General features: G+C 38.3%; 1 protein-coding gene across 1 annotated transcript; it reads right to left on the bottom strand.

The window, feature by feature from the left end:
* Window positions 1–5,645: 5,645 nt before the first annotated feature.
* Window positions 5,646–21,622, bottom strand: mccc1 (methylcrotonoyl-CoA carboxylase 1). Its single transcript, NM_001006690.1, has 19 exons — window positions 21,410–21,622; window positions 21,141–21,187; window positions 20,012–20,151; window positions 19,517–19,612; window positions 18,294–18,415; window positions 17,851–17,998; window positions 17,356–17,477; window positions 16,996–17,107; window positions 16,715–16,796; window positions 16,176–16,303; window positions 15,321–15,504; window positions 14,807–14,916; window positions 14,136–14,352; window positions 12,804–12,890; window positions 11,931–11,980; window positions 11,413–11,550; window positions 8,572–8,679; window positions 6,000–6,071; window positions 5,646–5,826 (listed from the first exon to the last, which is right to left on the bottom strand). Exons 1-19 carry the CDS (start codon window positions 21,475–21,477, stop codon window positions 5,707–5,709), a joined length of 2,151 nt encoding a protein of 716 aa, NP_001006691.1. The 5' UTR covers window positions 21,478–21,622; the 3' UTR covers window positions 5,646–5,706.
* Between the last annotated feature and the right edge of the window lie 705 nt (window positions 21,623–22,327).

The raw sequence follows: 22,327 nt of genomic DNA, 5'->3' as shown, positions 1-22,327 counted from the left end.
AAAAAGGTGTAGTAAACATTTCCTGAACTCCCAAAATTACATATAAATGTATTTTTTTTTTTTTTTTTACACAGACATACCTTATTCCACAGATGCAAAGAAATTATATCAGCTGGAGAGATTAGTTCCCTGCCGCACTTAAACTGGCTATATACAATAAGATTTTTAAAAGATCTTTTAGTTGTCGATAAGGATCGAGCTTATCCGGAAAGATTGTTTAAAAGTATGATTTGTCAAGCGATATCGTTTAGTTGAAGCTAGGAAAACTAACTGCTTGGTCCTGCAAACAATTGAACAGTGGACACATTTTATTGCTAACGATGAAGTTTCAAACCTGCCCGATCAATTTTCTGACCGATGTCAGATGAAAAATTGCCAGATGTTCGATAGTTCGGTGCCCACTAACCTTACAATAATTAGATGCCTTTGTCAGATCGCACTGAAATTGGTTGTTAGGGAGAGAAAAATCTTAACGTGTAAGGAAAGGTATACCATTCAGCTTCTTCTAAAGTAAAACCTGCTGGAGATGCCAAACAGCCAATGACACAGTCTGAAACACAAATATAAAAAATATTACTATAAACAGCATCAAAAAAATATTTGGCAAAATGAAAGCAACGCTAATTGTTTTGTAGCATAAGAGACTTCCACAGCTGTTCATTTCCAGTTCAAAGAGCCCCTGACAGTAAAACATAGGGTAATGCACAGAGGCTATGGGGGCCCATAAGTTGTATGGAAAAAAGAAACATAGGGTCTGAACCTCTATAGTTACACCAATACCTACTACCATGTAGCTTTTGCTAAAGAACAGATTGCAGGAGCTCTAAAAAGGAAGAAAAAAAAACCTGTTGCTTAAAACACAGCAATAATTAAGATTAAGACTCAGTAGTGTGCAGCATAAGGGCCCTCTTCAATTGTGTAATAACTCACAGGTGTAACCGATGGTCAATGATAGGAAAATGCACTTAAGCTAGGGCGCATCACATGAATATACTGTAAATTCTATGTAAAACAATGAAATTGTGGAATGCTTAGTTGGCAGTAACTTGTGAACTAATAATTTCTCAGAAATTCAAGTACCATCTGTGGGTACTTTTTTATATAAAGCCATGATGTTAGCTGTGCTGTGGAGTTATCTTGTAAACCATACCCTAATAAGGCTAGCTTCAGAAAATCCCATTATACCCAGTTGAATGTCCTCGAATAATAAACTTGACTTAGTTTTTCATGGTGTATTAATGATATCACTTTGCTCTTAAATTTGTTCTCCCTTTTGGGTACAAGAACACACTGCTTGGGTTGGATCAACTGATTTAATAAATTAGATACATTTTCTGGCTATTAATTTTGCGTAGATCTTAATATCAACTTTTATTACTGAAATAGGCCTGCAATTACCATAGCTCAGGGGCTTATTAAGCTTTGGTGTAATGGTAATATGTTGCCTGTTGTACTTTTTTCATATTAGCCTTTATCCCTAATTCTGTGAAGGTCAGTACTGGAGTTTTAAGAAGATATAAAGTGGTAAAAATTTCTTAAATCAACCTGGTATTTGTTAAGGGGAATGTTGTTAAGTATCTCTAATAGTCTCAATGTGGGTCTTATTTTATACTTTACTAAGTAACTTTGCAAAATATTTATTAAATTTTTCTCCCAGTTTCTGCAAGCGTTTTTTTATTTTTAGAAAGGCTTTTTGGGTGTTAAAGGAAAGGCTAAATCACTATGGGGTGCCAAATGTTAGGCACCCCCAGTGATTGTAATCACTTACCTAGCTGGGGGTAAATGCAGGCAAGTTTGCCGAGCATGCACAGTTGAGCGAAAAAGTTTTTTTGTTAAAGTTTAGGTACCCACTATATTGCACATGCTTGAATACTGAAGGAGGAAAAAGAACACTCACTCACATACACCGAGGCTGGTGTAGTTTTCTCCTAACAGGAGCACCAGCTGGGGTTTCAGGATATTACCATCACTACCATTTTGGCACCCCCATTAGAGATTTTAGTTGGATACATTTTTCTTCTAGTAGCATCAGTGTGGCAGTTGCCAAAAAACTATTTATGTATGGGTGGAATTTTAGTGTTTTTCTTTCTTTTGTCTAGCTCCGAGGGCAATGATTTGTCCTCTCATAACACTTCATTGTCTCACATTTTTTTTGGTCTACTAGAAAAAGGTAAGCTATTGGTTTTTATCATTTGTTGTAATTTTGCTTATTGGAATTGGGGATAATCATCGGAGCATGGTCTGACAATATAGGCTGACCTATAAATGTATTGGTGATTGGATGCAGCCAGTTCTAATTTATGAATACATAGTCAATTCTGTAATAGGTTTACAAAGGGCTTGAATAATGTGTTACATTTTTTGGTTTTGGATTAAAACAGCTCCAGATATCCGATAAATGCAATCTAAGCATTAATTTTTGGCCTGATGCCTGTTTCCTAGAGGAAAACCATAGTGGGTTCAGTGCTAGATTTAAAGAGATACAGACACCAGAAATTAAACCCATTTTATTACAACTATTATAACACTGTCTTTGCATGCTCTTTATAATTTTTGCACATGCTTTTACATTACACATCCAATCCCCATTTTTCTCTGGGGGGGTTGCCATATTTGAGCAGCAGGAGTCTGTTAGAATTAGAAGCTATAACTGACGGGTAGAAAAGGGACAGTCAGGTTTAGGAACAATTACTTACAAAAGCAAACCTATTAGCGAAAAACTACCAACATGACCTTTAGGTAAATTTTTATGTGTATTCATGTTTTAAAGAGTAGTTTGTTTTAGTGTCAGTATCACTTTAAGTCTCCTCCTACAAGCCCCAGGCCTTTGGCAAATGTTTCCAATTTTTTAATGAATGTGTTTAGGAAAGTTACTTGTCGTGAGATAGGGGCATACACATTGGCTATGGTAATTTTTGTATTGCATAAAGTGCCTTTAATCATTATATATCTACTATCTGTGTCTGTACGAGTCTTTTAATAATGGGTACACTTTTATTAATTAAATCAAGCATGTTGGGGCTGTTGCTCCTACTTTAGCACACTTGCCAAGGACATAAGCACATTTTTAAGATTCATTAAGGCCATTTACATTTAAAGTATACATTTAATCAAAACCATAATGCAATATACTGTATTCAGTATTCTTCACAGCATACCACAGTTACTTATTATTTGTATAGAGAAACCCAGACCTCTCAAGGAATTCCATAAGGGGGGAAAGAATAGCATAGACGTCACACCAATGTCTAGTAGTGTATATCCGGACCTTGTAGATTCCATGGTGGCTATATTTAAACTTCAGGGTTAGTTTTCACCTTGTTTAGGGCTGATTATAAATGATTATATAAGAGGTACATTTGGGCTGGCCAGGCTTGGGTCTTTTAAGATAACTTTGTAATTTGCTTTGTATAATACAAATCTCTGTTTTTTACTTATTTTGGCAAAAACAAAAGAAACATTTAACTGTTGTAAAAAAAGATGTAAACCATAGCAGTCAGTTTATTTGTTGTTCATAACAACTACTGAAAGCAGGTGTTAACGGCATCAGCCACACCAACATAAGCTCAGTCATTGAAAATAGAGTCCGCTTGCCAGGGACCCAGTGTCCTTTGTTTCTTAAGGTGGCCATACACGGGCCGACTATAGCTGCCGATATCGGTCCCTTGGACCGATTCGGCAGCTAATCGGCCCGTGTATGGGGAGAGCAGAGCGGCCTGGCCGACCGATATCTGGCCTGAAATTGGCCAGATCTCGATCGGCCAGGTTAGAAAATCTGGTCGGATCGGGGACCGCATCGGCTCGTTGATGCGGTCCCCGATCCGACTGCCCCATTGCCGCCCACATAATCCGATCGTCTGGCCCCAGGGCCAAACGATCGGATTATTATTTTTTTTACCTAAATGGTCCCCGATATCGCCCACCCGTAGGTGGGGATATCGGGGGAAGATCCGCTCGCTTGCCTTGAGTGTGTGTTTGTTTTCCATTGTCCCTGTAGTGTATATTCTTTGCATAACTGATTGCTCTGGGGCCTCATCCCAACCTAGTAAGGGAATGTGTATTCTTCTTTTGAAAAATTAATTTGTTTTTCAAAATAATTTAGACGGAAGGGATATTCTCATTTATACAAAATCCCTTTTTCTCAAAGTATCTGTCAGGGGTTTTCGTGGTTTTCTATTCATAAGGGTGAATCTAGATATGTCTTGGTATAGGTACAATTTGCCGTCCTTGTATTTTACATTTGTGATGTCTCTCACTTTTTGTAGGATTCCTTCTATTAATTTGAAGTTATGTATACAGCATAAATGTCTCTTGGTGCATTTAATGGTGCTTCCTTAGGTTTGGGCACCCTATGTTCTTTGTATATGGTAAATTCAATAGTTGGTTCTCTGTTGAGAAGAACACATGGATGTAATCAGTTTTTTATCATTTCAGGGACACCTCACACCCTGCCACTGCTCCTCCTTCCTGTTTTTTAAATCATCTAATTGTCTTTTCAGATCAGCAATACATGTGTTGTGTGCGTGCATTTTGGTGTTATGTAGTTTTTGGTTTTCCAGCAACTTACACTGGTTGGTTTTCAAGTTATGGTAACTGTAGAATATCTTTCTTTATGTCCTGCAGTTCTTTTTCAATAGTGGATGTCAGTTCCTGCAGCATACTGTGCAGCACAGAGCCTCTTATCTATGCAGCCACACCCCCTATTATGTTCCTTTAGGCACCTATTACATGGGAATTATTTTAATTCCAACTGAGCTTTTAAATATCTTCACTTCCAGATTTACTGTTCCACTGAAGTAATACATGAGGAAAACGATGAATCCCATTAGTCATACAAAGCTGAGGGGTTGGTGAACAAACATTTAGAATTAGCAATTACCAAATTAGATTTGTTTTTAGTAACTATAAGGGCACTTCACATTCACATAATGTATGTGCTGCATTTGTAGAACCATGCAAAACAAGAGACCACCTCAGTGTTTTTGTACGTGACGTGGGCCATAATCAGAGCGTAAACTATAAAGGCAGACTGTTCCTTGTATTCTGTTGCCTTTTATTTTTTTTGAGAAAATATATGTGCATACACAGGTGCCTCTGACCTTAATGTAATTATGTAAACTCATCTGGTTCTTGTTTCTCATTCATTTTCACTCACGTTCTAATGCTTAATTAAAAAGCACCCCCCATCCTTTATTGGTGCTGTGTGTGTATTTGTATGCACAAAGAAAAATGTGGGATTTTATGTGAAATGTTTAAATATGAAGAGGTGTTGCAGAAATACACGTACTTATGAACCAACATATGACTTTTAAAGCCCATTGTTATGGCATGTTGTAGAACCTTTAAAACAAATTCACATACAATTTATCTTTATAAATGATCCTATTGTGTTGTCCCTTTATGGCCATAAGTTTTTATAATCATCCATAATAAAACACTCAGCTGACTGACTGCCGCTACTTCTAGAGATGCCCCCCAGTGACAATGAAACATGCCATATTTTAGGTGACAGTTGCCCTGCAGAAATTGCAATGTCAGGCAAATGCCCCGTTTTAAAAAACATCATCTGGAAATCTTTGTAGTTTGTAATCTACCTTTTTAAATACTGTTTCATATATTTACTACATAGAAAATCATTTCTAGAGTGAATTGTAAATATACATTATATTTATACTTTCTTGTAAAAACACAAGAAAAGAAAAATAATCATTCTGATCCAGATTCTTCATCTTCAAACTCCACAAGTAGAGCATGCCTGCTGACTTGCTCACCCTCCTTAAAGTAAACCTTTTTTATTGTGCCTGGTTTAGGTGCCCGTATTGTATGCTGCAAAGAAATAGAATACAAATCCATTAAATAGTATGCATAGTGCCATATTAAGCAAACAATACAGCCTGTACACTGGTCCTAGATGGATACTGAGTGACAGTTGATCCCACTATAGCCCCTCCCTAAGATTTACTTTTACAAAAATATGAAAGATTCAAAATACAACTCACCTCCATTTTCATAGCAATCATAACCATGACAGGGTCCCCAACTTCCACATTGTCACCAACTTTTACAAACACCTAAAACATTTTAAAAATGTTATATATACACAAACAGTAAATGCATAGAGTAATGAAGAAAGAAAATGGTCCATTTAGAGTTGAAATATATTGTATACATTGTAAACATGCCTCATTTATTTCCTCAGCTGCTACAATAGAGGAGCTGGTATTATAGCACTCACACTTTAGTCATACAGAGGGCTCAAGGTGGCCATACACGCACCGATAATATCGTACGAAACCTAGTTTTGTACGATATTCGGTGCGTGTATGGTATGTCGGCGAGTCGACCGATATCAGCCGACTCGCCGATCGGACCAGTTGGAAAATTTTGATCGAGCGCCATAGAAGGCGCCTGATCAAAATCTCCCTTCAGAGCTGAATCGGCAGAAGGAGGTAGAAATCCTATTGTTTCTACCTCCTTACCTGCCGATTCAGCCCTGAATGGTGTGTGGCACATCTGACGATGTTTCGTGCGACCAATGGTCGCACGAAACATCGTCAGATCGCCACGTGTATGGCCAGCTTTTGTCTAAACAACTCATCAGTGACTGATAACAGACTTCCAATATAATGTACTGTTGCTCTGCACTGGTACAACTGGTGTGTTTGCCTCTGAAATACTACTATAGTTTATATAAAGAAAAATGCTGTGTAGCCATGGGGGCAGCCATTCAAAGGAGAAAAGGCACTGGTTACATAGCAGATAACGGATAAAACACTATTGTATTATACAGAGTTTATCTGTTATCTGCTATGTAACCTGTGCCTTTTCTCCAGCTTGAATAGCTGCCCCCATGGCTACACAGAAGGGTATTTAAATAAGCTATAGTAGTGTTTCTGTAGCAAACACACCAGTTTTCCCAGTGCAGGGCAACAGTACATTATATTTCATTTACTTTATAAAGTTTTCATTTTTTGATGTTACTGTTCCTTTAAACATTTAATAAGGTTAATGTGATCCAGGATCTGATGGACTACATCCACAAATAATTACAGAGCTTAGCTTTATTTTAACCAATCTGGATATGATATCACTGGACTGGAGAAAAGCTAAAGGATTTACAGTCTCAGCTTGGCAATTATACATCTTTAAGTTTGATCACAGAATGTTATTTAAATGCTTGTTAAGAGATCCACAGTAAGGTTTACATGCTGTATAAGGGCATTATAAGTAGTTGTTAGAATGGTTTATTAAGTATGAATAATTGCAACCAATTTTACTTGTTTTCATTATGCAGTAAGTAGGGGGATTGAAAGCAACATATTTGTAATGCAGATGCTTCAAAACTAATCGAATCCCTCCAGGATGTGTCATTGTTCAGAAGGATCTCTACAAACTGGCCATCAAGGTGGCTACATGGCAGAAGTTGACAAATGCAAGGTAAAACTTGGGATTGATTCAAAGGGGCAGTTCACCTTTAATGGCTTATTCTAAGCAACTTTTCAATTGGTCATCTTTTTTTCTTTTTTTTTATAGTTTTTGAGTTTAATTATTCTCTTTCCATGTTTCAAATGACATTGACCCCAACATCTAAAAAAATAAATGCTCTGTAAGGCTACAATTTTATTGCTGCTGCTATTTTTTTATTACTAATCTTTATATTAAAACCCTCTCCTATTCATTTTACAGTCTCTCATGCAAATAAATGCCTGGTTGCTAAGGTTATTATGACCCTAGCAACCAGACAGCTGCTGAAATTCTAAACTGGAAAGGTGCTGTAGTATAAATAAAATAACTCAAAAACCACAAATAATTAAAATTATAAATTAATTTAAAGGTGAACTCCTCTAAAATGTGGAGAATACCTATTTCCTTTAGGCTAATTCCACACAGAGCTCTCTAAGCAAGCTGAAAAACGATTGCCAAGAATACGCCCTGCTACTATAAATCGGCCTACCTTGTGCCTGCACCCAAAAGCATGGAATAAGCTGGGGTGCAGGCCCATGTAGCCGCTACATGTGCCTGGACCCGAGTGTATTCCATTCATTCGGGTGCAGGCACAGGTAGGGGCATTTTTAAGCGTATGGAGCGTTTTCTCATCAAGCGTTTTTCAGCTCTATACGCTACATGTGGAATTAGCCTAACAGGTCTAAGATAGGGAAATAACCGATGAAGAACATACCAGTAAAATACTAAACTAAATTTAGCTTAAGCAGTCAGGGCCAGAAACACATAAACCTGTATTAAAAGATATATAGATTAATGGGAGTAGAAGGCAATTCTTCCCTTTTAAACACCACTGGTAAGAACAACTAGATAACAAATCCAATGTGGACAAGGAATAGGGGAGCACTCACCAGGATAGCCTACTGTAAGTACTTCTCTGTGCTACCACGCTTCATGCCGCCCCCGATTGGGCCAGAGTTTCCAAAGCAAACTTGTGTTTTTATTAATGAGCTATCCTGTGCTCCGCTTCTTTACAAATTTTCTTTAGATAACAAATCCAGACACATAAATATTTATATTTTAATATATGGCCACGGCCCGCAAATGTAATGGTATGGTTTTAAGTACCTTTTCTATAGTTCCTGTCATGGGTGCTACAGCCCCTCCTTGTGGTCCTGTAGTGCTGACATCTGACAAATATCTTGGTACTGGAATCCCAAGTTGTGCACTGCCTTCCTAAAACAATAAGAAAACCAGAACACATTACCGCATATTCTAAGCTGGGATGCATCTAACATTTATTTAGAATCCAGTAACGTTTGTGCACATAAAATGAACATTACTAATAATCATATTTTGTTATTATTATTTATATAGTGCCATCAATTTACGCAGCACTTTAAAGAATCATTTTTTTCAGGACAATTGTACATAAGGCGTATGTATCAGCAGCTGGTCACATTGTAAGACCATAATGACTCTAGCAAGCCCTAGAACACATGCTTCCAATTAAAAATAATGAGAAGCAGTCAAAAAATTTCAGCAATCGAAATACCCTGTGTGTCACTGTACTTAAAAGGAAATCAACAAGGAAACATAATTTGTGCCTATATTACATTGGAAGATTGGAACATTCCACGCTGATTGCCTATCCATATACAGTGACATGTTTATACTATAGCGGGTTCAGTTTCCACTAAGGTGCAAAGTTTTGTTACACTGCACAACAGTAAAGACTGAGACTAAGAAATAGTGGCCTGTAATATACTGGATTCTGGATGGAGGTGTGTTAACATAGCTGCTTGTTTGTTTTCAACAAACGTGAAATTGGGAGATGACGGGACAATTAAAGCTGCCAACTCAGTCCTTCCGGACCAGCAGCTTGTTGGCCTGTGTATGGGACCCACCAATGGGGCTGCCCCACTGAAGCCTTGCAGAAAAGATATCAATTTGCAATATTTAAAAATCCTGTTGGATGAGAACCACATTGCCACATTGATGCAGTCATCATATGGCAGGCCTCCATAGGCTCCAACCCATAATCTGTTTGTTGGCTTCAGGGCCAATGATCAGTTCACACTGATTTGGCCCTGTACATGGATAGCAAAATAAGTAAAAAAGTAAATGCACAAGCCAAATTTAAAATCCCCAAATCAGTATTTTGTTTTGTTTATAATATTAAGAGTTTATTAGTTCATATATTTTTAACCTGAGCCATGATTTTTAATATTTGCTATAATCTGGATAAGACTCAATTCTTTTTAGCTAAACTTAATCCAATATCCTCAGTTTAAGTGCCTCTTAAAGGAACAGTAACACCAAAAAATGAAAGTGTATAAAAATAATTACGATATTATGTACTGTTGCCCTGTGCTGGTACAGCTGGTGTGTTTGCCTCAGAAAGACTACTATAGTTTATATAAACAAAGCTGCTGTGTAGCCCCGGGGGCAGCCATTCAAAGGAGAAAAGGCACATAGCAGATAACAGATAAAGCCCCATTATATTCTACAGAGCTTATCTGTTATCTGCTATGTAACCTGTGCCTTTACTTTACTGTACTTTAATACGCTTTCATTTTTGGCGTTACTGTTCCTTTAAGTCCTGGATGGACAAATGTGGACATTTTTGGTTCATAAGGTTAGGATTCAGTCTAATCTTTTGTTGAAAGTTTAGCATTTGCCTGACTCCATAAATTATGGATATGTCTACTTCAAAACTAACTGCTAATTTGTTGTTATAGACCAGTGCTGTCCAACTTCTGTTGTACCGAGGGCCGGAATTTTTCCCGACCTACGTGGTGGAGGGCCGATAATGGAAGCCAGTTTTGACCACTCCCCTTTTTGAAACCGCACCCACTTGAAACCAAACCCATGTTATCACATGACCATACCCATTTTAATGGTTGTAGTACAGCAAAAACCTGCCATACTCTGCCTGCCCTACCCTGCCTGTGTGTGCCATACTCTGCCCTCCCTACCCTGCCTGTGTGTGCCATACTCTGCCTGCCCTACCCTGCCTGCGTGCCATACTTTCACTGTGTGTGCCATACTTGGCCTGTGTGTGCCATACTCTGCCTGCCCTACTCAGCCTGTGTGTGCCATTCTTGGCTGGTTTGTGCCAAACTTGGCCTGTGTGTGCCATACTCTGCCTGCCCTACTCTGCCTGTGTGTGCCATACTCTGCCTTCCCTACCCTGCCTGTGTGTGCCATACTCTGCCTGCCCTACTCTTCCTGTGTGTGCCATACTCTGCCTTCCCTACCCTGCCTGTGTGTGCCATACTCTGCTTGCCCTATGATGCCTGTGTGTATGGCACACACAGGCAGCCTACAGTGACACAATGCTGGCACTGCTCCTACAGTCTGCACAATAACTATATATTAAAAAACTTTTTAATTGCAGTACCACCTCAGTATATGTTCTTTTTGTAGTATGCAGGGATTATTTGTGGGTTTCTACTGCTCCTGAGGTGTGAACAGGGGAACAATGGGGGTGATTACAGCCTGAGCCTGAGGTGTGAACACTGCAGGGGGAAAACAATGCAGGGATTAAAAGGTGTGAACAACACAGAGGATTACATATTTAAACAATACAGCCTGATTACAGCCTGAATCTGAGGTGAGAACCATGCAGGGGGGGCAGTTAATCACAGTACTGATGCCATTTAAAGCTTACACAAGAGTAAGCCATCAAAGCAGCCAGACAGGTGGGGGGCCACACAGAGGGGGGTCGCGGGCCGCCAGTTGGACAGCACTGTTATAGACAATGGCACAATTTTACCAAAAGGCCTAAAGGAAACTTTTACCTGCAGCCAGCACAAAACAAGTATTATGTACAATTCGTTTATTCCACAGCAAGCCTTGGTCAAGTTAAAACATCACTAGAGAATAGTAAGCTGCTGCTAGTTTATAACTTCTTGAACAATCTAGTATGACAGAAAGGCTACCCAGAGTGGGGTAGGGTTGTATTACCCGTGAGAAGAGATATATTGTGTTATCCACAATAACTAGTTTGGGCTTGCTCATTACTCCATTGACTGAACATTCCAGGTATGTGACATCTCCCTCACTGACAAGTTCTCCTGAAACATTCAGCACTTCATCTTGTATCTGCAATACAAAAATCATTTTTAGTATACACTAACACACTGAGCATGTGACCAGGCAGCTGAGGTACACAAGTCTATATTAACTGAGGTAAAGTAAGCAAGAATATTTACACATAAAACAAATGTACCTTTTCAAAGCTTTATATATATACTCTCTAGCTTTCTGGTTTTAATACAATATATGTATATATACATATTGTATGTCTTTACTTACAGAGTTAAATCAAAAGCTCTCTCGTGTATTCTTTACTACAGTTTATCAGAGCAATACACCCAGTGGAATGTCTGGAGTTTGACAGAAATGTGCCAAGATAACTAATATTGAACTAAGGGACAATTAATTAAAACTGAACATTTAACTCACCACCCATTATATTTTACCTGTATATCATATGATCCATCATTGTTATAATGTATTTTCAATTCCAATTCTGGGGAAAAAAACAGAATAAATCAGCCACAGTATTGTAACAGTGTGTTACTGCGCACTAGGGGTGCTGTAATCAAGAGTCATAGGGGCACATTTACTAATCCACGAACGTCCGAAAAGCGTCCGAATGCGTTTTTTTCGCAATGATTGGGATTTTGCGTTTTTTTCGTAAATTGTTGCGACTTTTTCGTAGCCTTACGACTTGCGCAAATTGTCGCGACTTTTTCGTAGCCTTCGCGCCGAGTACGAAAGTTTCGGATTCATTCAAGCTTCAGTATCGTGACTTTCCTTGGGCCAGGTTGGAGCTGCAGAGTGCCATTGAGTCCTATGGGAGACTTTCCTTGGGCCAGGTTGGAGCTGCAGAGTGCCATTGAGCCCTATGGGAGACTTTCCTTGGGCCGGGTTGGAGCTGCAGAGTGCCATTGAGCCCTATGGGAGACTTTCCTTGGGCCAGGTTGGAGCTGCAGAGTGCCATTGAGTCCTATGGGAGGCTTCCAAAATCATGCTGAAAATCAAGTCTGAAAGTTTTGCCCGCCGTTTACAAGCGCTCAATACGAAAAAGTTGCGACAATATACGAGCAAATCGTAACAGCTACAAAAAAGTTGCGACAATTTACGAAAAAGTCGTAACGGCGCCGAAAAAATCGCAAAGTGTTCGTTTCCAATCCGAATTTTTCCCATTCGGATTTGTGGATTAGTAAATCAGCCCCATAGTGTTTGGATAAGTCAATAAGATTCTTACTAGCATGGCAAGATTTATCTGACATATGGGACAAACATTTGGATGTGAGAATACAAAAATGATTGTCTGTAAGACGACTTACTATTTTCTCCATCAAATAAACTGAGGCTCCTGGTGTGAGAAACATTTATTCTTCTCCCATTACTGAAAGCAAATGGGGAGAAAGGGTCTAGAGACAAAGAAAAGTTAGAAATAAAGATGTGGCTGCTACACATGGTTTATATTCAAGGCACTGTGTATAGAGATAGAGGAAACAGTAAGGGTGAACATACACAGAGCTACTTAGTAGCAGCTACTTGTCACGGCTACTAAATACCAGAAAATACCCTGCCATAGACAATACTGAGAATTGCCTTTGCTAAAACACACGTACAAATCACACAAGACCATTATCAGTAAATGATGAGCATTGTCTATTTTTGTAGCTGTGACAAGTAGCTGCTCCTGGTAGCTCTGTGTGTCTTCACCTTAATAAGCCAGTAAATCTTTCCTATATCTGAATTAATAGATCATCTGTGTGTTGCTATGAATCACCTGATGAAACATTGCAAACTGTTTCTTTTTTTTAAATGCATAATAGAGCTTAGTTATTTTAAAGGAGAAGAAAATGTGAAAAACCAAGTAAGCTTTATCAGAAAAGTCTATGTAAATACAGTCATAAGCACTCACAGAAACGCTGCACTGAGTCCTCTATCAAAAGAAAGAGGAATTCTTGTCTCCTTCCTTGTCTCTGTGATTCCTGTGCCAGAGTCTGCCAGCTCTCTCCTGCTCCCCCTCCCACAAGAATGCTAAGAACTCCCTCCCCCCTGTGATCTGAACCATACAGCAAGAAGCTTCCTTATAGTCTTACAAACTGCACATGTACAGGTCTTGGTGCAGGAGCATAACATTATGGGAATTTTCTTACAGAGCTCAGTGTTTTTTTTTGTTTTTTTTTCCTATGAGGCTTCTGAACAGGAAGAATATGGGGAGATTTAAGGGCACTATTGACAGAACTGAAGGTATGCCTGCAGCTTTTGATTAACACTTTATTAGCCTTTCCGTCTCCTTTAATGTTCTAAAAGGGCTTCTGCTATTAAACTTCAAGAAAACTTCCAAAAGACACCAGAAATCATTTTTGCAATTTACAGGATACTGTGGTAGGAAGGGCCTCTATCAGTAATCATGGGCCCCGTACTATTAAGTTATCTGGGCCCTCCTCCCAGGCCGCTGGAATATGGGGGTGCCAACAAGTAAAATTCAACTCTGATGCAAAAATAATGCCCCACAAATCGCCTGTCGGGGTCCACAGGGTCATTAACTGCAGTTCCCCTTGATGTTAACTATATTATGGAGGGCCATGCTGGTTAATCCTTATAAGAAAAACACATATTCCAGTCATAGCGGTTAAGAAAACAAAATAAGGATAACAAACCCCCAGTCGCTATACTGAACTCCTTGGTTAGAAGTTTCTCCTTCAGAATAAGGCCAAGAGCAGCTTGGCATAGTACTTCTCTAGGTGTTGATTTCTTAGGTGGGAAGAGCTCATTATAATGCTGGGGAATAAAATCTGTGTGTACATCTCCTGATTCAAAGGCTGGATGTCCAGATAAACTTAGCAGAAAATCAATGTTGGTACTCAAGCCAACAATCTGCAAAGACAAAACAAAAAAGTTAAAGAGAAAAAAATTTCAGCTTTAACTCATAAAACTATAAATATAATCAATTAAAATTCTGTACTTATGCTAAAAAATGAAGTAACTCTTAAAGAAGAAACTTAAAAAAACTTAGAGGAAAAAATTTCAGCTTTAACTCATAAAACTCTAAATATAATCAATTAAATTCTGTACTTTTACTAAAAAATTAAGTAACTCTTCATTAAAGTGCATATTAAAGTGATGTCAAAATTAGGCTGGATTTCAGACCATATCCCATGCATCACTAGTAGTTTAGCAAAGTGCTGATAGCACCCAATATACAGTATATGACATATACTTTACAAGGGCAGGTTGTTTCTGTGTTTTCCCTTAACTGTGATATGCAGTGCAAAACACTTAAACTGTACATTAAATGATGTACAAGGGAGGCTAGACACTATTTACCCACATTATACTGGCGAAGGCAGTACTTTAGCTTCATCAGTGCTGCTTGACGATCCTCGCCCCATACAACTAGTTTGGCTATCATGGGATCATAGTGAACCGAAACTTCATCACCTTTTTTGTGGGGAGAGATAAAAAAAAAAAAACAGAGCACTGATGTTAATAATAGCATTGTTTAATAAAACATTTATATGATTCATATAAATAAATTAATCTTGAATAAAGATAATCATACATTTAAATTAATATTTATTTTACACGTACTTAGGGGGGGAAACTTTAAGCAACTTTCTAATACATATTCATTGATAACTTTCAGAGCAACATGTTGCTCACAAGCCATTGGTTGGGGACCACTACTCTAGCTGGAGAAGCTTCCATTAACAATATAATAGTACAACTTGTAAACTTTCAAACAATCTGAGAGCACTGTAATATTGGAATATGTGACAAACATAATAATATGCATTTGTGCATATGAACATAAATGCCAACACATTCAAAGCAATTCATATCACCTTGTCTGACTCCAGTTTCAATGCGAGTAAAATCATTGCTCAGTGGAGTAGAAAGATGCAGCAAGGGACCTGCTCCAGGCATAAAGTTATTATCAGGATCTTCAGCATATATCCGTGCTTCAAATGCGTGACCCTGGAGGGTGATTTCATCCTGAGTCATAGGAATCCTCTCTCCAGCTGCAACCTATAGGACAATCGGACTTGCTTTTAGGTTGCACACACAGCTTTATCAGCAAATATGAATCAGCCATTACCTATAATTGACATCTTACAACTATATAAAATGAATACACAGTATTTTTAAAATGATTACATTTCAGAGGTATAATAACTTTCTACAGACTTGCTCATGAGTAAGGAGAACCTCTTTGCATGCACAAATCTAAGTCTGTGCTGGTACACATAGGAAATGTATGTACTTATGTGTAATTGTGTTACTAGGCCTGTGCATTTTTTTCTAAAAGGGGCACTGGCTTGGGGAAAAACTAAGAAATTTAATTCACTGGGGGGCGTCTAACATATTGACACCCCATGAAGATTAAACTCATGAAGCAAATATTAAAAAGCCACAGATCATATTCCACTGACATACATGAACACCTATTGGATCACCATGTGTGAGTGATCGGCAATGATCATCAGTGAAGGGTGACTCCAGGGCTCTCTCATTCATGTCAATGAGAAGTAATGGCAAGTAGTAGTCTTTGATCATTATCAAATATTTTACATGACACTGTGACACAGCCTCTAATCCTTCCATGGTAGCATTGAGTACTAAATTGGAGCATAAAGAAAAGTTTTTTAACACAAGAAACAATTGCCACATTAGCGATTAAGTGGTTTTAAACCTCTTACCCGGAGCTGCCATTCTACCAAATCTGTTCCTGTGATCATCTCAGTGACAGGGTGCTCAACTTGTAGACGCGTGTTCATTTCCATAAAGTAAAAATTATGCTTAGAGTCCATTATGAACTCCACGGTTCCTAAAAAACAATGTCAAACACAACTGGAATATTCACCCACCAGAGGAAAGCCAAAGTCTTGTAGTTAATTAGCACCATGGTAATTTTCCCCTGAAAAGCTAGATCACATTAAACTTTGCTCTGCCCACACAAACTACACTTTCCTGTTTCATATTACTGCTATAAAACTGTCCAGATAAATCCCCTGCAGGGTTCCAGATGACATAGGCAGTACCAAAATACATATATATAGATTAAAATTTGTTATCACCAAAAAACTATTTTAGATGGATAGAAAAAGGATTTATATATAGAAAGGATATATCACCTGTATGTTACAGCCTGTATGTATATGTTTTATATGATTTATATGATTTTTTTATTTAATAAACTGTTTAAAGGTACACATGTATACAGGTTGCTAACACTTACCTGCACCCACGTAATTCACGGCTTTTGCTGCCCTTACTGCTGCTTCACCAAGTTTCCTTCTAACTTCCGTACTAATTCCTGGCTGCATTACAGTTAGAAAGTTAGGGCTTAAGATATGTTACAATAATAATTATATTTATAAAGAAAGGGGAAAAAAAAGTAAAAGTTGTTTTTTTAGACATTGACATCAACTATATAAATGTATAATTCTCACAGTGAAAAGCTATGAGCAATCAGTATTACTGTAATAATACAGTACATTTTCATTTTAAAGGTCTTACCCCTGGAGCTTCTTCAATAATTTTCTGGTGTCTCCTTTGCACACTGCAATCTCTTTCGAATAAATACACTGCATTTCCATGCTGGTCCCCAAACACTTGAACTTCTACATGCCTGAAAGTGGGAAGTTGTTGAGTTTATAAAATAGACAGCAGAACGTTGCAGTCAGCGTAGTGAATAGACATATTTTCACTGTCCACTTCAGAAGAAACACTACATTAACATCTGTAGCAGTATACACTATTAATGCATTGGAATATACTTTATACAAAAAGCTGGGGAAGTTATTTGACATAAGTGTAAAGAAACACTAGCTTGTATAAGACTGGAACAGGTATGAACAGAATAAAAAAGGTCAACACCTTGGATTTTGAACAAACTTCTCAATCAGCATAACATCATCATTGAAGGACTTTTTTGCCTCTCTACGTGCAGATTCCAACTGTTCCAAAAAATCATCTTCACATTGTGCAATTCTCATTCCCTAAAATACATTAAAAATATATATTTTTATAAAGTGTAAACACAAAATGTTTACACAAACATATAAGGGGTTATTTACATCTGCAAGTGCAATTAGCACTAGTGTTGTTGAAAAAATGCATTTATAATAAAAAAAAGACAACCATGTTTTTTTATCATTACTAATTATTTTTAAATCAGTGTAATATTGCAACATTTTATGGATCTCATTAAACTGATACAGCTATAGATAGTCCAATGTACAAGGCATTAATTTAGATCATGAAAGTTCACATGAGTAGATGTCACTGCAGTCCATTAGATGGCGCCACTGACTTAGGACTCTACTCTCACAAATGGCAAAATATTAAACAGAGCATGTTTTGTTCACTTACCTTGCCACCTCCTCCACGAACTGCTTTAATCATTACAGGATAGCCTATTTTCCCAGCCTGTTCCTTAAGGTGCTGGTCAGACTGGTCCTCACCGTGGTAGCCTTCAATAACTGGAACACCAGCTGCAGACATAATTGCCTTTGAAGTGCTGAAAAAAAAGGTAAGCTTACTAATTATTAGCAATATTTTAATTTCATTATTCATGTTTTTATCACATGGTATAAATCATTTTATCCAACAAATGATGCAATTTACCATAAATCAAAGATGCTGGGACAGAGCAATTACCCATGGTAAATCTGCGATAAGTTTTGACCAATCTGCTACCTTAAAAGATTCATGCAAAAATCTGATTTGCTATGAGTATTTGCACTTGTGGAAATGAACCCCATTACTCTAATGGTCTGGTACTATACGTAATATGATTGATGATGTAGTCTTACCTCTTAATCCCCATATCCCGAATAGCAGATGAAGGTGGACCAATAAAAATGATGCGCTCTTTCTTACACAGTTCTGCAAATTCAGTATTTTCAGAGAGGAAACCATAACCAGGGTGAATAGCCTGTAATAGATTGTAAATTAATAGAAAAGTTTTACATTCAATACAAGAATAGGTTTAAGACAAGTAGGGAAGGGATAGATAAACCATCCTATTGCAAACAAAAAAAAAATCTGAAGGGTAACTGAAAGGATTGGGGGACACATCGGAAGTGAGAACACATGTACATGTGGCAGGCAAAAATGCAGTGGCCTACCACTACAACATGTCTTTAGCAAATTGACCCTAATGTGTTCTTTATGAATCCCAGATATATCACCTCTATTGATTGGCTGTTGGTCCTCTGCTGAATCAGAAATAACATGAATCTTGATTTTAATGTCAAGTTTGAAACATCATAATAAAAAGGAAAATTTATGCTGCAGCAGTTTATCATAACACACTTACAGGAACAGAGGATAAAACCACAAAGTCTCTACAACAGAATACACAAGAGTAGAGACACAATTTAGTCCACATTCCAATTGTACAAAGTGATTTGCTATGTAAATTTTGATTTGCTATGTAAATTATTTCCCAGGATGCAATTTTTAGAGCACTGAGGGGTGCAAAATCTTATGCCTTAGTGCTCATTCTAAAAAACATATATGCATCCAGGGCATACCTGCACTCTGCAACACTCTATAATAAGGTTTAGAGTGCAGCACTCATGGGTGCAAGGGATACCTAAGTACAGGCAATGTTTATTTTGTTGGAATAGCAGAATAGAAAAAAAAAATTATTTCTTAGGGTGACAGGTCCCCTTTAATGAAATCACTCTGTAAAGTGGAAGGATCAAGCTATGATAACATTGTGCACTGTTTTCAGAAAATGCAGTGATAGCACTTTAATGGAATCTTATATGCCAATAATACCTACACTGGGATTGATGAAGCAGGCCTAATAGTGTGGGATTGAGGCCCACTAATTGGATCTTTGCCATGGGCACCAGAGGGAGATAAAAGTGGCCCTAACAGTGCATAATTAGTAATGAAGGTTGGCTGAGTTTGTTAAGATACACAGGTAAAATGCTTTTATACACAAAGTTATGTCCATTGCTTATACACTGCAGTTTTCTTTTATGAGAAGCCCATATTTAATCCTTATATAATTAAGATATATTACCTGTGCTCCTGACCTCTTTGCTACTTGCAATATTTTATCCATAGCAAGGTAACTCTGTTGTGAAGCAGCCGGACCAATTAAATATGCTTCATCTGCCTGGAATAGGAAAAAAATTACATTTACTCATGCTCAGCAATCTCACACATACATACAAAAGACAGAAATTCTGAGAAAATCAGAAGTATCAGATACAGTAGATGCATAGGCTACTGTATTTCAAGGGTAAACATTTCCCTCTGATTATTATAAGCCCTAATCATTGAACTACTTGAATGGAATAATAGTTTACAAAGGAGCAAACGACAGCACTGTTTAAGTGGGAAAACAGCTACATACTACAAGAATTTTGTAAAAACCAAATTAATTTATGTCAGTTGCTACACCAAAAGTACAATGTACAGTAATGACAAGTAGCAGGTGGAAGTATACTACCACTCTAAAAAGAACAGTTTGCTTAGACAAAGTTTTATACATTTGTTTTCACCAGTACCATACCAAGGAGACATGCATAGTGTTCCTGTCTGCTTCACTGTAAACTGCTACAGACCGTACACCCATCTTCTTAGCAGTGCGCATCACCCTGCAGGCAATCTCCCCTCTGTTTGCAATGAGGACTTTCTCGATTTTACTTCTTCCTGTACAGTCAAAAATATAAATTAAATGATTTATACAAAATAAAATAACTTTTCATTTGCCCAATTTTGCCACCCAGGTGTGCTAAATTAGGCTGATGATTGGGGCCAAAAAGCTGCCTGCTCATCATGCTGGCCTGTGTATAGTCAGCTTTAAAAGCTCCTCGCAGAGAATTTCCTCTGGTGCCTACTCGTTCATACACCGTTCATCAAATATGCAGGGCAAGAACTGCCAATTATTGAGATCTCCAAAAGAGTAATTCTGTGCCCAATTCGACCAACCACATGCTGGGCTGAATCAGGCTGCTCAACACTTTTGGCACCAGGTCAACAATGAGATCACACTGCCTATGGCGTGTTTATTCAGGCACCTTTGCTTTCCCAGGTCTGGCTGCACTCTGCACTTTGTCCTACATAAAATACCAGCCATGAGGTGCAGAGCGCAGCTTCAGAAGGCTCATTCCAGCCTTGTCTCCAGGTACACTACAATAGCAGGGTAACTGTATTGACACAGAGAGAATTCTTAGGGTAAGTCCCCACGAGGCGAATTGTCAGCCTGTGTATAAGCCAATATCCACAAACGAATGTAAAGTGTCACTTTTGTTGGCGGATATTGGCTGAGTGTGCGTGCACCCAGGCGGATTCAATGCTTCTGGGGGCAGGCACAATTAGATTTTTTAGGCGTATGGGTGGATTGTCAGTCTGCACAAATGCAGAGTACTTGTAGATAACAGACTTACCGTCATACAAAGCAACCTACATTGTTCTATGAAGTCATTCAGTATGGTATGGTATGAAATGGAATGGTGATCAAACATCTGGTATTGCTGACAATAGATCTTGCTATGCATTTGTAGCACAGTATCTCACCTGGACTCAGCCAAACTGCGCCTCATCATGTTTTAAGTCAGATGCTGTGAAATTGTGTATTCCTTTAAGCATAATAATATGGGTAATATACACCATACTGAATTACAAAATAATAAACATACCTGTTTCTGAAGCATATCTGATTAGTTTGGGGCCACAGGTCCATTTCCTAGAAAAAGCAAATGGAACTCACTACTTACTCAAATTAATTATGAAAAAGTGTGAATAATATATACACATTTAAGACATTAAACTTCCACTGCCTTGAACAGAGTCGCCCAGGCTGCTGGGGCTGCAACAACAGGCTTTAGGTTTCACATTCCAGAGCTACATAGCTCTCCCTCGTTACTTGCTTCCCTTATTAATTTTTTCTAAGCGCTCTAAAACCCACCGCTGGTGCAGAAGCACACAGAAGCCAGGACAGGTTCTCCCCCTCAGAAGTATCAAGGTGGCCGCCATGTTGATTTCTTTAACAGGTTATTCCTCAAAAACCACAATCAGCTGTACACGATACTAGCGATATGTTAAACCAGATAACCATCTGTGCGGCAGCTATATGCGATGGGTCTATTTTACGCTTTTAGTTGGCATTCAGGATACTGTCTTCATTCCAACTACTTTGGGTGCTGCGAGCACCCGTAGAGAGTGAAACATTACAGTAACCAATTGGGATGAAGAGGCGTGTCAGCACAGCCAATCGTATCGCGCGTCGTAACGTTTGCGTGCATCCCTTGAGTCATTGACAATTAATAAAGTTCACGGTCAATAACAAAAATGGGAGGGACCCAAGGTAAAAAATATAGCCAATAAGGGAAGAAGAAACGTTTGGTTTCCGGTTTGTGTTAGTGGCGGTAGCATGAATGTTACTGGTACAGTATTTTGCACCATTATTTTGTATTGCGATGGTCCAGTCGCTGGGAATTGTACGCATTTTCTAACGCGGGGCGTCTTGGCACCAGTGTAAAAACCCCTAACACCCCTATCAGGTGTTAGCTATGTGCAGCCAGCTGCAGGCTGAATAATAAAAGCAAGAACCTGATTGGTTATCATGGGTTCCAGCCTTTGCCTGCTGGCTGTATTGCAGAGAAGGTCTATATGTTGCTCGAAGTCTGTTACAAGATTTATAAAACTTGCATTTTTAAACTCGAGGGGCAGATTTATCTAAATGTTTGATTAGAGCGATGCACTGAACAATTCACACACTTTCTATTTATTTCTATGGGATTTTTAGAAGTGTATTTTTTCAGTGGGGTAAAGTTAGAGTTCACCGTTTAATAAATACAGTCCTAAAAATCCCATAGGGATAAAG

This window comes from Xenopus tropicalis, chromosome 5, assembly GCF_000004195.4.
Source record: "Xenopus tropicalis strain Nigerian chromosome 5, UCB_Xtro_10.0, whole genome shotgun sequence".
NCBI classification, from domain to species: domain Eukaryota; kingdom Metazoa; phylum Chordata; class Amphibia; order Anura; family Pipidae; genus Xenopus; species Xenopus tropicalis.
Note: the sequence above shows the minus strand (reverse complement) of the source record. Positions and strands in the feature narration are given on the sequence as shown.